This window comes from Oryctolagus cuniculus, chromosome 2, assembly GCF_051225735.1.
Source record: "Oryctolagus cuniculus isolate XC-2025 breed Fujian yellow rabbit chromosome 2, ASM5122573v1, whole genome shotgun sequence".
NCBI lineage: Eukaryota > Metazoa > Chordata > Mammalia > Lagomorpha > Leporidae > Oryctolagus > Oryctolagus cuniculus.
This window is the reverse complement of record NC_142868.1, coordinates 153,276,394-153,294,391: the sequence shown is the minus strand read 5'-3', so window position 1 is coordinate 153,294,391 and position 17,998 is coordinate 153,276,394. Positions and strand designations below refer to the sequence as shown.

The 17,998-nt window shown below is 44.1% G+C and overlaps 1 protein-coding gene across 9 annotated transcripts in view; it reads left to right on the top strand.

Annotated features, from left to right (window-relative positions):
* SPTBN1 (spectrin beta, non-erythrocytic 1) overlaps positions 1 to 17,998 on the top strand; it is a 213,265-nt gene that overhangs the window by 66,877 nt on the left and 128,390 nt on the right. For all 9 annotated transcript variants that reach the window (XR_016230361.1, XM_051838931.3, XM_089327644.1 and 6 more), the window contains exon 2: positions 3,650 to 3,844. Coding sequence is in view for 8 of the 9 variants with exons in the window: in XM_051838931.3 (XP_051694891.2) it covers positions 3,697 to 3,844 (148 nt within the window). In the remaining variant the exon portion in view is untranslated. The remainder of the gene's footprint in view (positions 1 to 3,649; positions 3,845 to 17,998) is intronic.

Here is a 17,998-nt window from a genome sequence, read left to right as displayed (position 1 = left end):
GTTTGCCTGATAGGACTTGTAAGAGCCTGTGGCAACTCTAGCAAGTAGAGCAGAGTGTGTGCCGCGGGACACCGAAGACAGGCGCGTATCAACGCTAAAAAATAAAAAGAAAGGGGGATCTGTGGGGAGCAATCCGGACTAGACTAAGTTGCTCGAATTAGGACTTATTCTATGCATCTGCTCTCCCACAATATGGCGCTGGGAGAGAAGTAAACAGCTTCCGCACAGCTGCCTCCAGTTCAACTGATAAACTGTAGGACTTGCTCCTGATTGGAGGAGAGCAGCGTACTCGGCGTGTGGGCAGCCGAGTTAGGATTGGCGGAGGAGGACTATAAAGGAGGAGAGAGACGGCATGCACCAGGAACATCTATGGGGAACATCTAGCTGAAGGAACACCTGTGCAGCCCCCCAGAGAACCGGCCGGCGGTGTGCCGCTCCCCTGCGGAAGTGGGGAATGTGGCCAGGGGGAACTGCCCTTCCACGGAGGTGGAAGGGATAGTAGCCAACCCGGGAAGAACCAGCTGCAATCCCGGGGAGGGCCGAGCAGACGAAAGAACAGCGCAGGGTCCTGTGTTGCTCCTCCACGAAGAGGGGGAGCGACACTAACCCTTCCCAGTTCCCCCTAGTGGTGGAACCGCCAGGCAGAATCCCAGGATGGCCGAGCCTGCCCCCTCTTCTCTGCTCCTAATCTTCTTGTGGCCATCTACGAGGTGCTGATTACTCCACTGGCCTTTGGGACACACGGCTGATAGCACCTTGGGAAAATTCAACCTTTCCTGGATGACTTCCTGGGCACCAGTGTGGGATGTCAGCTGTCCTCACAGCGAGCACAGTCCCTTGTTGAAGTGGGCTGGAGGATGATGATGTGGGTAGCATGCTGGACTTGGGGGATTCTTGTGGCACGGACCCCTCCCCCACACTCTTGCCTTGATGCTGACCCTTCTCCAACCCAAGCCCCTCCCTTGAGACCACTGGATGCCTATAAGTTCCCTTTCGCCATGGTCCCGAAAGGAGGTTTGGGGGAGGTTTTAGAAATTACCCTAAAATTCAGAAACCAGCTATATCTGTATGAAAGCTCAGCTGTTTGGCAAGGATATTATCTTCAGAGGATGTTGCATGGAATAAAAAAGTCCCTCATGTTAAATTTCTAGGCACTTGAGTGGAATGACATAACCGGGATTTCTTTTGTACGTAGACTAGTGGGTGGTTTTGCTTCCTGTTACCTCTTTGCTTTAACAGTTGCTTATGGAGAAGCTTGAGGACAGCAGTTGGTGATGGGGATGGGTCAGTGGGAGGGGAGGTTCTGGTGGGAGTGGGGTGGAAGGGCTTGCTCCAGAATCAGGCCACAAGTTGGCAGCTGCCCTGGAGGCCATGGTGTGGCTTGCTTCCATCGGTCAGCAGGTGGCACCAAATAGCCAAAACTTATCTGGAGAGAGGCAGGCTGTGCTTGGGTTTCACCTCGGGTTGGATTAAATCCTACTTGCTGTACTTCGAGAATTTAGGACCAATAGCTGTTTTTTCTCCTAGAGAAAGAATACTACAAGGCTGAATTTTATAAAAAGTTCTTGATATTGATAAAACCATGAAAATTAATCATCTCCAACTTCAAATGTATATGATGATACTCATTTTCTTTCACTTTTTTGTTTTTTGAAGGGGATTATGCCCCTGTATGTTAAATGTAACTGTTAAGCTCATGTAAATATTTATTGGAGTAGGCTTCTGATTTTGTGTGTGTGTGCTACAAATACATTGCATATAGGTGCATATAAAGTAATATAAAATTAACATGCCAATACATTTATATGGCTAGAGCTGATTGCATCTGCTTGATGGCAATTTTACTCCCATCAGGATTTTTCTGTGTGAGTGAAGGTGGCGACTATTTGAGTTACAGATGCTGTGGCTCAGTTGCAAGGCGGATACGGTACCTTCCCCTGCAGGAGCATGTGGACTGTGTCAGCCACAGCTTGTGAGAAAACAGCCAGTGACAAGAGGAGAGGCAGTTGTATGCTGTACCACCAATTACTATTCTATTTAAGATGCAGTTAATTTGTTTCTGCTTCATTTAAGTACCTTGAAGCCTGGTTGCATATGACTTGTGGAGCTAAGCACTTATATACTGGAACTTGAGAAAAGCCATACTGCAACGACGCTACAGAAATGGTTCTGTTCCGGTCCATGTGGCTTTGTTTGCTTATTGTCCTTGTGTGGTGGCAGATGGAGGGGCAGTCATCTGCTGGGTTGGTACATAGCTGTCGTGCTGAGGCCTGCTCACTTGTGTCCATATGCACATTCTTGGTGCACATTGAATGGAACTTCTGCTAAAGGAGCATCCAGGTGCAAAATATCATAAATGTAATATCATCCTTTCCCTTGGGAACATCTCCCTACCACTAAAAGGGGTCATTGTTCCCTACCCCCTTCTGTTTGCAGTTGACATAGCTTAATAGCTTTGTATGCCTGACTGAGCCTGAGTCCCTGTGGTGAAATTTAAAATATGCAATAATTTAGCCACACCAATAGAAATCAAGCACAGCGCCTGGCTCAGGCCAGCAGTTCCCTACTGCCCAGGTATAGTCAGTCCTTCAGCTGTCCTCCTATGTAGCATATCTGCTTCTCAACCACTACTTCTACCCCACGGCCACAGGCTGGGCCTTCTCCATCTCTGGGACTGTCTTCCAGCTGATCCCTGCTCCTGTCCTTGCCTTCTAGAATCTGTTTTTTCATATAGCACCAGAATAGCATACATCTAGTGATATTTCTATCACACACAGACTCACAGAGCCCTTCCTAGTCTGGCCCTGCCTTCCTCCCTGGTTTGTCCCCTTGTCTCTCCCCTGCCACCAGACTCCAGCCACACTGAACCCTTCCTTCTTCCAACTTGCTGTGTGCTGTGCTGTTTCCTTTACTTAGAATACTATTCCATGGGGCTGGCATTGTGGCATAGTGGTTAAAGCTACCGCCTACAATGCCAGCATCCTGTGTGGTGACTATTCATGGCTCTGCTGCTCTACTTATGAATCAGCCCCCTGCTAATGTGTCTAGGAAAGCAGCAGAGGACAGCCCAAGTGATTGGGCCCCTGCACTCATGTAGGAGATCTGGAGGAAGCTCCTGGCTCCCAACTTCAATATGGCCCAATCCTGGCCACTGCAGACATTTGGGGAGTGAAGTAGTAGTTGAAAGGCCTCTCTCTGTGTCTCTGCCTTTCAAATAAATAACATAATTCTTTTAAAAAAAAGAAGGCTATTCCTTTTTCTTCTTGTAGTATTTGTTTATTTGAAAGGCAAAGCATCAGAGAGAGAGAGAGAGAGAATTTTCTGTCTTCTCTTTGCTGGTTTCTCCTCAAATGGCTGCAAAGCTGGGGCTGGGTCAGGCCGTAATCTCTGGAGCCTGGGACTCTGTCTGGGTCTCCTGCTAAGGACTTGGGCCATCATCTGCTGCCCTCCCAGGTGCATTAGCAAGGAGCTGGTTCAGAAGCAGAGCAGCTGGGACTTGAACCAGCCCTCAGTTATGGGTTGCTGGTATCACGGGTGGCAGCTTAACTTCCTGTGCAACAGCACCAACTGTTATCCCAGTAGGTTTCACAGGAGTGCTGTATACTTCGGAAATCTAAATATGTTTTGTTTGTTTGTTTGTTTCTCGCAGAGCTCTAAGAAGGAGCTGATGTGGAGGAGCAGCTGAGACAGTTCAAGATGACGACCACCGTAGCCACAGACTACGACAACATTGAGATCCAACAGCAGTACAGCGATGTCAACAACCGCTGGGACGTGGATGACTGGGACAACGAGAACAGCTCTGCACGGCTCTTTGAGCGATCCCGCATCAAGGCTCTGGCCGGTAAGTCTCCTTCACACCCGGACACAGGGGCCCAGGGCCTATATGGGCCTCTTGAAAACCATCCGCCCTGCCCTCACAGTGCCCGGTGTGAAGATGGTCTCTCCCCCGCTTACACGTGCCTCACAAGTGCAAGCTGACTGCGTCGTCAGGTGGTCAGTTCCATACTTGAGGAAGGTAGTCCCAGGGACCAGAGTGATTGAGAGCAAGGGTGATCACTGTAGCAGCTCAGGTACATCTGCCCTGACCTTCTAAGAACACTACTGTTTTTGACACATTACATTTTAAAATGTTAAAGCATATTTTACACATAAAAATTACACAAACTAACCTATGTACTTAGTGCCTGTACATATTAGCTGATATGTACCAAGGTTGGTTAGTGTCACAGGCAAGGGCTTTAGGTCTGAAAAGCAATAACTTAATCTGCTAAGAGCACGTGCCATGCTGTAACAGGTAAGTTTGCCATTGATTCATTAGCCTTGGTGGGAACGCATCCTCATTCTCTGTGCTCTCATTCCTTGTTGCCATCAAATACCTGAGCACATTTTCCCTGATGGCCCTGGTCGGGCGTGGAAAAGTTACACAGAAAATCAGGGAGGTGCTCTTATCACTCTACAAACTCCGCAGTACTGAACATATGTGAGCCAAGAGTTGAAGTGGATTGTATTCAAGGTCCTGCATTTATACTTTTGAGATTTCAAAGGAAATTGTTTCCAAGTGACGACAGTGGCTTTATGATTCTCCCTAATGCCCTCATGTGATTAGTAAATCAAGGTCATGACTCAAGCAGGTAAGTTTACCATTAATTGTAAATATAGATCATTTTTTGTTACCTTTATAATGGGACTCATTATAAAGAATGTATTGATTAGAAGTCTTTTGCTTTTCAACAAAAGGAAACTTAAACCAAAGTGGTTTCAGTGACAAAGATGATGTATTGGTCACAGAGTAGGCCAATGCAGCCGTTAAGCAAGACTTACAGCGTTTCTTTCCCTCTACTTGTTGGCCTTGCTTGTATGTTCACAAGCAGGCTGTCTATTCTGTACTCCTATTAGGGCTGCCCCAAGTCCCAGGCCACCTAGGCCTTCCTGATGTCCAGTAGAACAGAGCATGTGTGCTTTCCCATGGTCCTGGGATCAGCCTCACTGGCCTGATTGATCATGGCTTGGGTTGAAGGTTAGGATGTGTGGATTGACTTCATGTAAACAGGATGTACCTTGAGTGACAGTTTTGTTAGTCCCACCCAAACAGCTGGGCCAGAAAATGTGGAATATGACAGGAAGGAGGAAGAGAGGAATGGATGCTGGAGACGCAGCCAACTAAATGCTATAGGAAAATTATTCAGCTGCCTGAGGATAATTTGTCTTGAGTAGAGATGGATTAAAGATCTTTCTTGAACTTTCCTAAATGAATGATTTATCTGATAAACTAGAATTTACTCTAGACCTTATGGAACCTTATGGAAATCGTAATTCTGGCTTGGGCTATGGATTGATTTGTACCTTAACCCCTTCTGTTTCCTGAATCTTCATCTGAGCTTTCAGCCCAGTATGCTACTGATGATCAGTTACCTTTGGTTATGAGTCTTTTACTTCTGATTTCAGGCTGCTGTGTGTTCATTCGTTCGTTCTTTCTTTCTTTCTTTTTTTTTTTCTTTTTTTTTTTTTTGACAGGCAGAGTGGACAGTGAGAGAGACAGACAGAGAGGAAGGTCTTCCTTTGCCATTGGTTCACCCTCCAATGGCCGCCACGGCCGGTGCACTGCGGCTGGCGCACCGCGCTGATCCGATGGCAGGAGCCAGGTGCTTCTCCTGCTCTCGCATGGGGTGCAGGGCCCAAGGACTTGGGCCATCCTCCACTGCACTCCCGGGCCACAGCAGAGAGCTGGCCTGGAAGAGGAGCAACCGGGACAGAATCCGGCGCCCCAACTGGGACTAGAACCTGGTGTGCCAGCGCCGCAAGGCGGAGGATTAGTCTAGTGAGCCGTGGCGCCGGCCTGTTATCTCATTTTAAGTACAATTTTACTTGTAAACTACAAAGCAGCTCCTTGCTCTTCGTATTTGTTCTTTCCTACAGATTCAGAGGAGAGCCCCCAGCTTCCTGTAGTGTCAGTCATTTGTCCTTACCTTGCTAGGATGTTTATCTGGGTCCCTGGTCAACTGTATCCCATTAAGTGCTTTTGCACTGTTCTAAATGCATTGCGTATGTGACAGCCCCCTACTAATTGTATAAGAGAGCTTCTTATGGTCTACATTGTATAGATGAGGAAACAGACACAGTGAGGTGGAAACAACTTGCCCAAAAGCTCACTGCTGGAACATTAGTCTGAGAACCACGAAGAAGCACAGGAATGACATTTTGCTGTGTTTGTATCTGGCAGAAATGGAGACAGAAGCATTTTCTCAAAGTTGAGAAAAATTTCATCTGCTAACACTTCAACTTGTAAAATTTAAGACTTAAATATATTTTAAGAAAATAATTTCTCCTCAGCCTTTGGCTAAGATCAAGTGTATGTGTGGAGAATAATTGGAATTAATACTGACTCCCAGCCACATACTCAAAAGTTTTATTTAGGTTTCCAAAATATCATCATATCACCTTGTAAAAGGCATAAAAAGTTGTTGAGATACTTTACATGTTGTACTACTTTTGACGTATGTGTCTTTCTCATATACAGATGACTGATAAGATACATACTTAACGCCTAAAATTGAACGTGGGGTAAAATCATGATAGGTGGTTCCTCGCCGCTTTCCATGGCGTTTCCAGTGACAGCTGAGAAGGAAGAGCATCGGTCAGTGCTGTCGAGTAGCACAGATCATGTCGGGCTGTTTAGTTTTGAGGCAGTGCACGTTGCAGGGATTTTTATGGCTTCTGTCATTTATCTCCTGCGTGTCATTGTGGCATGCCTGCATTCCTGACCTCTCACCGAATCACCTCAGTGTTGTAGAACGTGGGGTGATTCAAAACAAGCTGAACTTTTTGGAAACTTAACATTTTATTTGAAATAAAACATAAAGTTTGACCCTTAAATGTCAAAGGCAAATATTTTCTTTTTACAAGTGAAAAGTATTTGTGATTGTGGCTTATATTTTGTAGAGTCATCACAAATTAAAGGAAGTAGGGGAATAAGTCTTAAAATGTTTGAAAATATTGATAAAAGCAATCAGAATTAATATCTGTATATCAATAGTACTCATAAATAGTGAAGAAAAAATTGGGAAGATATCCACGAAAATAAATAGTGTTTATTTCTGAGTGACGTTTCTGTGTTTAATTTTTTCTTGAAATAAAATCTGAACTATCTGAACTATTTTGTAATTAGAAAAAAGGCATGAAAACATCTTAAACATCTAATACTACATCCAGATATCTAAAAAATATTATGTATTTATTTGAGAGACAGAAAGAGATACACAGAGTTCCATCCCTGGGTTCATTCCACAAATGTCTGCATTCCCAGGGCTGAAGTCAGGAGCCAGGAACACAATCCCGTCTCCCTCCTGGGTGACCTGATCCATCCCAGGGTGTGCATCCTCCCAGGGTGTGCATTATCAAGAGGCTGGAGTTGGGAGCCAAAGCCAGGACTCAAAACTAGGTACTCTGATGTGGAATATGGGTGTCCTAAGTGCTAGAATAAACACCCACTCCTTTCATGGGATTTAAAATTTCCTGAGTAAGATATTTTGGTTAACATATCCAAAATAGTATTGTATCAACATGTAACTAACTTAAAAATGTTAACAGTGAGGTTCCTTACGTTTTCTATAGTAAGTTTTCAAAGTCTAGTACAGTACATCTCAAAGTATACTACCCAGATACTTGGTCAGTGGTCACATATGGTCAGTGGCTATTGATTTGGACAATGCATTCCAAGTGCCTTCACATAGATATTTTTTATTGCCTAAACTTTTTTGAAAAATACTTATCTATGTATTTGAGAGGCAGAGCAACAACAGATGGAGAGAGAGAGATGGATCTTCTGTCCGCTGGTTTATTCCCCAAATGCCCACAACAACCAGGCCAAAGCCAGGAGCTGGGAGTTGTATCTGGGTCTCCCACATGGGTGGCAGGGGCTCAAGTACTTGAGCCATCTTCTGCTGCTTCCTAGGCACATTAGCAGGGAGCTGGATCAGAGCCAGTAGCTGGGACTTGAACTGGAACTCTGATGTGGGGTGCTGGCTTTGAAAGTGGTGGCCTAATTTGCTGTACCACAATGCTGGCTCCTCGGCTGAAACTTTAAAGCCCACACTGGTTCTGCAGGATCTATAAAATACCTGTCAAGAGTTTGGCATTGGGTCTGTTTATGAAGCAGTATATAGTTGGCTAAGTGCGAATTTAAATTCTTATGAGGAATAATGCATGAGTTGAACAGTTATTTAAAAAGTAAACACTTCTCCTTTTTCACATTCCAATACTAAACTTTTATGAACTAGATGCAATGTAACAACAGGTAAATCCCTTACCAGTGTCTACACTGTGCTCTTTCAGATGAACACCTCAGAAAAATACAAAGCAACTATTAAAATGCATATTCAAAGGTTTCCCACCCCCATCTGACTCCCCATGTGATTCAAATGTAGACCCCACTTAAGAGAGATACTTTTCTAGGCCATAGCCTAAGTGTTCCCAGTTAACACTCATTCCTTATGTTTTGTTGTTGTTTGTTTTGTTTTTTGTTTTTTGAGTATCCCCATTGAAGCGAAAAGTCAGCTCTTTATCTCTCCTTTAAAATATTAGTCTGACCTTTCCTCTAGTAACCAGGTCACAGCTTATGTTCTGATATCTGGACACCTAAGAAGCCTTACTGTTCTGCCCAAACTGAGTATTGTGCTGTCTCCTGGCAGGAGGAACACACTCTTGTCATCCCTGGCCTCATTACAAGCCCTGTCTGGATGGATCCGCCTCATCATGGAAGTGATTGAGATCTCTCCCATCTGCCCCCATCACTGTTCCGTGCCTTGTAATTTGTAATCAGTAAGAGGGCAGAAACCTTGTCTGGGCCTCAATTAGCTCTGTAATGCTAATTAAAGTTAGTGTGGACACTTGAAAAATATGTCCTAAAAAATTATGCAGTTGCAAATAAAAAAAAAATCAGGCCCAGGGTTTGCTCTGGAGGGAAGTGAATTCCACAAAGTGAGAATTAGAGCTGAGTTTGCCATAAATTTTTCCCAGGTGACTGCAAATTTCAAGTTATCATTCAAGTTATGTACTTAAATTTTTTGCTTAATCCCAAATTGATAGAGCTGCACATATATGGAGAAAACCAGCTATTAAAGATTTTTAAGTTTACCTTTTTGTGAGATATCTTAATTCCTTTTCTGCATATAATCATGAGTATTTTAAATTAGATGGCTTAGATACTGGCTTTGTGTTTTTTACAGTCACATGGAATACAGTGGCTTTATTCAGAAACCTTCTGGAAGAAGCATGATTCCACAGTCAACGCCCTCATGCCACCAAAATGAATAATACAATGATAGATAAAATATGTGACTTCCTTCTAGTGAACGTGCAGCCTGCTGTTACTAGGTGGATATCTATAAAACGTGATTCCCAATAATTAAGAACAAATAAAGCCAATGTATGGGACGCTACATATGATACAAGTGCAGGGTCTGAGCAATGTGTAAAGAGTGCTGGGACTTGGAGAGAGGAGGCTGGGATGCAGGCCTTGTCGTAGCTGTCTCAGTGTCCACTGTGCAGTCCCTGGGGACTCCTCCCGGTAACGTGCTCTGCTGCAGATGCTGTGCCATCTCAGTCTTGGACTCTCTCATCAGGGTCAGCCAGGGCTTTGCTTTCTTCTTCTTTGCCTGCCACTGCGCTCAGACTTGACACTTTTATGTCCCACAGGAAAGAGAAAGCTGCTTGCGTGATGGATTGGGTTTTTACAGTCGAGATTAACAGGGATTTAAAAGCTATCCATTATTTTCCTCATCCAGTTTTGAAGCTGTTTCTCTAAATTATGCATTGTTGAGGATTAGTCGTAAGGGAGGCATGGTCCCTAGCACATAGTAAAAACACCACCATTGGCTGTGAAATCTGAATTTAAAAGAGTGTTTCTGTAAACAAGAGGCTTATGAAAGCTGTTGAGAAGAAAGTCTGTTTAGATCATTACATGGAGTCCCAGATTATACTCTCCATTTATTTTTCATATACAAATGGCTCCAGTGGTTTTTCTGGCTATAGAAATGCAGGGACCTCCTCTTCCTTTTAGGGGGTCCAGTTTCCTTCCTATCCATCCCCTTTCTCCTCACCTGTGTAGACTCAGTTCCTCTGACCTCCGCTATCTAATTTCACATCATCTTCATCATCAAAAGAAATCCCCCGCATGTCAGCAGCCACTTCTCGCTTTCACTCTGCCTCTGGTTCTCAGGCAGCCACTACTCGATGTTTGATGCTATAGATTTGCCCTTTTGGACATTTTACTTAATCAGAATTATAGAACGTGTGGCCTTTCGTGACGCTTCTTTTGCTTAGCAAAGCATTCATCCATGTTGTCTCCTCGTTACTTAATTTTCCTCTTTGCTCTTGAATACAGTTCATATTGGTGGATTAGAGAGAAGGAGCAGAAAACACCATAAAGGGTATCAGCACCACAATATGATTTTTATTTGGTGATTGCCTGGAAATAGATGGCAGATATATTGTAGGTAATCTGAAAGTACTATATATCTAGAAATGTTTTCTTATTCCCTGATGCAATCATCAAAAAAACCTGTTGGTGGGTGGATGGTGTCTCCTGTGGCCGTATTTGTTACCTTTATCTAATTCACATAGATAGTCTAGCTCCTTTGCTAGTTTTTAAACCTAAGTGAATCAATGAGCAAGTACCATTGTATGAAGATAAATGGAAAGAATTTAATTTACATACAGGACATTTATAGAGTCCTGTATACTTAAAACATGTCACATGTTAGAAGCTAACTGAAAATGTCATTTTATGATTTAACAATATACTTCAAATATCTAAACTTTCATGTGACCATCATTTTCAGTGATACTGTTCAATTTAGTTCTCTCATTTTTAGGAAAAAATTGATGCTGGGCAGATGCTAGTTTTGTAAGTTAGGTTATGATTTTTTAAAAGATTTATTTATTTAGAAGGTGGAACTACAGAGGCAGAGAGAGAGAGGGAAAGAGAGGTCTTCTATCCACTGGTTCACTCCCTAAATGGCCACAATGGCCAGGGCCACATGTTGTAGAGGCCCAAGCACCTGGGCCATCTTCTTCTGCTTTCCCAGGCAATAAGAGAGAGCTAGATAAGAAGTGGAGCATCTGGGACTTGAACTGGTACCCGTATGGAATGTTGGCACTGCAAGTGGCAGCTTTACCCACCATGCCACAGTTCTGGCCGCAGATTGTGATTTCTAACACTGTATCAATTAAATAAAGTAGCTTTTATTATTTAACTATAAATGTGTAGTAGTTTTGACATGATGACATTAACAGTAATCCTGTGTATGGGGTAGGGGAGTCTGGGGAAGAAGGTACCTAAGCATCTGGTCTGTGTCTACTGATTGGTTTCTCTATAGAGAATCCTGCATTTACCATTATTTTGGTTAGTTCTTTGGGATTATAAGTGACAGAGGTTCATGGAACTGAAGTGGTAGAGTTGGGGCAGGAGAAGAAGAGGGTTATTACTGTTTTCAGGCCAATGAGCCTCAAAAATCCACGTGACTGGGGCCATTGTAGAGCATTCTTTGTGTCTTGTTCATTGGGGCCTTCTGTTGAGTGACATTGTCTGTTCATTCTTTTTTTTTTTTTTTTTTGGACAGGCAGAGTGGACAGTGAGAGAGAGAGACAGAGAGAAAGGTCTTCCTTTTGCCATTGGTTCACCCTCCAATGGCTGCCACAGCTGGCACACCTCACTGATCCGAAGGCAGGAGCCAGGTGCTTCTCCTGGTCTCCCCATGGGGTGCAGGGCCCAAGCACTTGGGCCATCCTCCACTGCACTCCCTGGCCACAGCAGAGAGCTGGCCTGGAAAAGGGGCAACCAGGACAGAATCCAGCACCCCAACCGGGACTAGAACCTGGTGTGCCGGCGCCGCTAGGTGGAGGATTAGCCTATTGAGCAGTGGTGCCGGCCGTCTGTTCATCCTTAACTCAGCTTACCTATGACTTTGGCGCACTCTAGTTGTAACTCCACCTCTGACCTCACTGCTAGAAGATTTGATGTCTCAGTTTTCTTTAGTATGGATTTCTGTTAGGTTGAGCATGGAGATAGCATTCTAATCTTTTTATACAAGGTCATGACTAGCTGTGTACTTAAAAATGGTTCCTTTTAGAAAGGACCCTCGAGCATTGGTAAAGCCAAGATGTCATATGTAAGAAACATTCTGGTCCCATCCATCCACAGCTAAGAGAGCACATAGCTAGCATTGGAGGCTGCAGTTAGTATGTCTAATGCAGCAGAATTGTGACCCGGTAGAGGAAAGCACTTGATGTTAGGACTTCGAGGGAAAATACTGGAATCTCGTATGTGATGAAGGGAAGAGCCAAACAGCTGAACTGAGGAAAGGGAAGAGGGCGTATGGGCTGGCAGAACAACAGAGATTAAGGCTTTCCGTTCCTCAGACTCGTGTTCTTAGCTTCCTCCTGTGAAGAGGCTTCTGTCTTTGTCCCATAGGTGGTCTTCCAGATGGCAAGAGACATGACTACCATCTGCTCCTGGGGTTTGCTCTCTACCACTGCGTCCATTTCTTTAGTTCCAGTTGGAAACCTGGGAGTGTTTGGGGGGAGCGGGGCTGTAGTTTACTAGGCTTTGGTCAAGTTGGCTGTGCCTGGACCAGTGAGCTGTGCTGTGGGCATGGAGGGATGGCAGAGCACAGCAGCTGTCTCTGAAACACTTGGAGCTGTTCCCCAAGAGTGGGGAGCGGGGCTGGGAAGAGGACAATACATAGCGATCAATGTTCTCGCCACGTTTTATGGACGATTGATGTTCTTGATTCAGAGATGCAGAGGTTTTATAAAATGACAAGGTGATGTTCACTTTGTTTTTTTTTTTTTTTTAGGAAAAAAAAGCAATAATGGAGCTCTTTGAAGATCTTTAAATAACAGACAAAGTTAACAAAGAGAAACAAACATTAGCATTTCAGTGTTTAGAATATGCTTCTAGCAAGATACCTTAGTTTGCACCTAGGTTATTAACTTGTGAGTTTGGAGTGGTGATTTTGTGACTTGGAAACACAGTCTATCCTAAACTTCCTTCTGTGGGGGCCTCAGGTACCAAGTGTCATTCTGTTTTGTTGTTGTTGTTTTAAGATTTATTTATTTATTTTTTTCTTATTTGAAAGAAAGAGTGATGGAGGCAGAGACAGAGAAAGATCAAGACCTTCTGACCACAGGTTCACTCCCCAAATTGCACAATGGCCAGGGCTGGGCCAGGCTGAAGCCAGGAGCCAGAAACTTCATCCAGGTCTCCCACATGGGTGCAGGGGCCCAAGTAGCTGGACCATCTTCTGCCACTTTCCCAGGCACATTAGCAGGGAACTGGATTGGATGCAAAGCAGTCAAGATTGGAACTGGTGCTCCAGTATGAGATCCATGACTCATACAGCAGGTTCACCCACTGTGGCACAACAGCAACTGGTAAGCACTGTTCTTAGAGTGGAGTAGGAGCCTCGTCCTAGAGCACAATTCCAGATTTTTCAGTAGTGCAGTGACAGAAGTACTGTGTTAGCCAGTTCCTTACCTGCGTGGAAACTGTTTTTGCAGAGTAGACCATATATACAAAGGGGCTTCCAAAAGTTCATAGAAAAATAGAATTAAAAGATAATGCAGGGGCCTGGCACTATGGCGTAGCAGGTGAGGCTGCCGCCTGCAGTGCTGGCATCCCATATGGGTACCAGTTCAAGTCCTGGCTGCTCCACTTTTGATCCATCTCTCTGCTATGGCCTGGGAAAGCAGTAGAAGATGGCCCAAGTCCTTGGGCCCCTGCACCAGCGTGGGAGACCTAGAAGAAGCTCCTGGCTCCTGGCTTTGGATTGGTGCAGCTCCAGCTATTGGAGCCATCTGGAGAGTGAACCATGGGATGCAAGATCTCTCTCTCTCTCTCTCTCCCTCCCTCCCTCTCTTTCTCTCTGTGTGTAACTCTTTGAAATTAATAAATACATCTTTAAAAAAAAAAAAAAGATAATGCAGGAGCCAGCATTGTGGTGCAGATTAAACTACTGCCTGCAAAGCCGGCATCCCATATGAGCACCTGGTTGAGGCCTGGCTATTCCATTTTCAATCCAGCTCCCTACTAATGCACCTAGAAAGGCAGAGGAAGATGGCCCATGTGTTGGGACCCTGCAGCCGTGTGGGAGACCCGGATGGAGCTCCAGGCTTCTGGCTTCAGCCTGACCCAGCCCTGGCCATTGTGGCCATTTGAGGAGTAAACCAGCAGATGGAAGATCACTCTGTCTTTGTCTCTGTTTCTTCAGTCTCTCTCTCTGTCTCTCTCTCTCTCTGTTTATCTCTCTCTGAAATGTTGTCTTTCAAGTAATTAAATAATCTTAAAAAAAAAAGATAATGCAAAATATCCATGAGCTTTTTGAATCCTCCTCATACACAAAACAGTCAGTGAATGAGATAGTATTATATGAAAGTATTATTGTGGTGGTTCCTGAAACCTGGAATGTTAGCCTCTTTATCTTCTGGTTGATAAGCACGTCCATTTTCTAAAATTTTTATCTCTTCTGAATTCTCTCTTAACCTTCAAGGGAATTTGCTGAGCTATGATTTTTTACTTCTTTGCTGCAAGCCTGTGAATTTTCAGAACTCTTGAGAGTGATATAATTGAGTGATGGGAGCATGTAATTGGTTGAGACTGATAAGAATTTTTCCTTAAAGCTTTAAATTTTTCCAGACTCCTTAGATATCTTGAACATGTTTGTGAAGTTGTCTTATTAGACACAAGACTGTGTCTGTTGGCATCTTAAGAAACAAATGGACTGAAGTCACGGAGGTGCTGGACCATTTGCCAGGTCTGAGCCCCGGATTGCATTGCATGTTACCTATTGGGTCCCCCTGCAAGTCTGCAGGAAACCCAGGCTCTCTCCACTGGCTCTCTCCTGAGCTCCAGCCCCCTCCTGGAGTCGTCTTGCCTGTGTAGTTCACACTGACCTTTTCTCATCAAGAATCTTCTTTGGCCCTTGTTATTGTGCACAGAGTTCCTTGTGCATTGTTAGTTCATTGTGTGTGCTCAGATGGGTGTATCTGTCTCTCCAGCAATGGCCAAACTCGAAGATCATGACAATGGGTAATATTTCTTCAAGCTTCCCTACCACATCTCGTATAATTCTGAATGCAATTAGGTGCTTCAGCATGTGTCAGACTAGAGAACTGTTCAGAGCTACTAAATGTCAGTTCATTAGGGAAAATTTCCCCCTAGTATTTTTGTTACCTATGAAAGAGTTAGTTCTATGTGTTTAGAAGTTAAAATGTGTTGGCTTTGTACATGACAATGCATGAGTTGCAGAAAAGAAAATGCAAACACTATATGGAAGTGGACGATGAATGTTTCTTTCCCCAACTCTTTCCCATCCTACTTTCTGAAGATAATTCCTTTAGAAAGTTTAATTGATGCATCCCTTTTGAGATATTCTCCATGCACACTACTGAAGATACTGTTACGGACTGAAGGTTTGTATCTGTCTTCAAATACATATGTTGAAATCCTAACCCCAGCCCCTAAGGTGATGGTATTAGGAAGTAAAGGCTTTGGGAGGGAATTAGGTCTTGATGGCTGAGCCCTCCTGGATACGATTAGTGCCCTCACCAAAGGGACAAGGAGGTGATCCTTGCGCCTTCTAGCCTGTGACAGTGTAAGAAGATGGCAGCTGTCTATAAATCAGAAGGGGGGCCTTCACCAAAAACACAGCTTGCTGGCACCTTGACTTCCAGCCTCCAGAACTGTAGGAAATGGGATCCTGTTTCAGCATCCCGAATTAAGACAAGTATGTTTTCTAGTAGTAGACAGAAGCCAGGGGTGGGTGTTGTGCCGGGGGTTATGCTGCCACATCTCATATTGCAGTGCCAATTTGGAGGACAAGCTGCTCTGCTTCTGATCCAGCTTCCTGCTAATGCATCTTAGGAAGCAGCGGATAATGACTCAAGTGTTTGGGCCTCTGCACCTCTGCCACCCTTGTGAGAGACCTGGGAGTGGTTCCAGGCTCCTGGCTTTGGCCTAACCAAGCCCTCTTTGTTGTGGGCATTTAAGAAGGGAACCAGTGGATGGAAGATCTGTTTGTCTGTTTCTCCTTCTCTGCCTTTCAGGTAGATGGGAAAAAATAAACATTTTAAAAATAAACAAAAGCAAGAACAGTAGACTTTTTGAATCCTGGAGTTTAATCTTTGTCCTACAATTTTAACTTAGCAGAGCTGTTGGTGGAGTTTGGGGCATTGTTTTTAAACCCGTACAAGACATTGTAAAGTGGATCAGATGTCCTTCACACAGTGCTTCCAGACTGGCCCTTTGCCTCCTTTTGTACTACAAGTGTCTGACTTTGGGTTTTACCCTTTCTGGTGAATAAAGCTAAAGCTAAAAATTTGTTTAACTGTCTGTCCTGTCTTTAGGTCACTGGGACATTTCTAGACTTCTCCAATTCTTGCCTGTTTACTGCCCATATTTCCTAGAAACAGGTGCCTGTTCAAGGGCCTAGGAAGCACTCAGACCTAGTTTGGCCTGCAGTTTGCTTGCATTTTCTTAGGTTTTTCTCTTAGCCTTGTGCATGTGGATAGTTGCCTTAGAATTTAATGGTTCCGTTTCACAAGTGCTGGCCACCGTATTCCTCTGGGAATGCTGCACTGTGACAAGAACATAGGATGTTTAGTGGACATGGTGGCCAGGAATGATGGGGAATGGAATGTTACAGTTGTAGTATTTCAGCATCTAGAATGCTTCCATTTTCCTACAGCAGTCAAAGGCCATGCAGCCGTGTCTCAGCCTGATGTACAAGTGGAGGGTTGCTGTTGTCATCGCTGTTGTAACTGATGTAAAATGTAATCCTGTTTCTTTTAACCACAGCAGAAATAACCTAGTACCTTTGTCAATCGGCAGCAACATGTCATTTAGCCAGCTTGGCCTTGTGGTCAGTTTTTACCTTTTTCTGCAGCCAGGGAGATAGCCTATGTTTGATAATGTCATGGATTGAAAGTCCTAAAGCTGTTTTCTATACTGATAATGGAGAAATGAGTTCACAGACCAAACCCGTTATCCACTATTTGTCTCTACTGTGAACACAAAAAATTTTATACCTGGAGCTGGTTGCTTTGCAGAGGACTAGAGTGTGCTTCCAGCTTCGGCCCCACCCAGGGACTCCTAAAAGCATATCCACAGGATTGTGCTCATTGTCTCCAAGTATTTGAAGGCAGGCCAGGGTTAGCATGCATGCTTGTAAATAATGTAGAGGCATTCAAGACTGCCCTGAGAGATGGAGCGTGGAGAGGGGACAAGGCTGGAAGATTCACTTGATAATTATGTGAAACCCAAACCCTCTGACACTGAATTAGCAGGTGTGCTTGTGCAACTTTCTTTGTGCATTTAACCAGCTATAATATTCAGGTGTGCACATGTGTGAGTTTTTTTTTTTAACTCCCTCATGTTCAGGGTGCCATGTTAAGTGGTATACACAAAACAGTTATTGTCTAAACTTAATCTAATGGTGGAAGATGATATTTCTGTGCTTTTTATTTAAAAAAAAAAGTTTATTTTCATCTACATGATAGCCAGAGGGAGAATGAGATCTTCTATCTGCTGATGCATTCCCTAGATGCCTGCAACAGCTAGGGCTGGGCGAGGAGGAAGCCAGAAGCTCAGAATTCAATCTGGGTCTCCCACATGGGTAGCAAAGAATCACACATTCGAGCCATCATCTTCTGCCTCCCAGGCTCATTAGTAGGAAGCTGAATTAGAAGTAGAGTAGCCAGGACTAGAACTAGTACTCCAATTTAGGATGCAGGTTTACAAATAGCAGCTGTGCCACAATGCCCACCCCCCAGTTTTATGCTTTTTAAACTGAACGGAGGTCTTGAAAGTAGTTGTGATGATTGATTTAATCTGTAACTGACTTGAGATTTTGAAAGAAGAGCTTTTGACCATTTGAGAAATGTGTTCTACATGGGAGCTTAGTGCATTCATTAATGTACATACACGGGTATATTTATATGT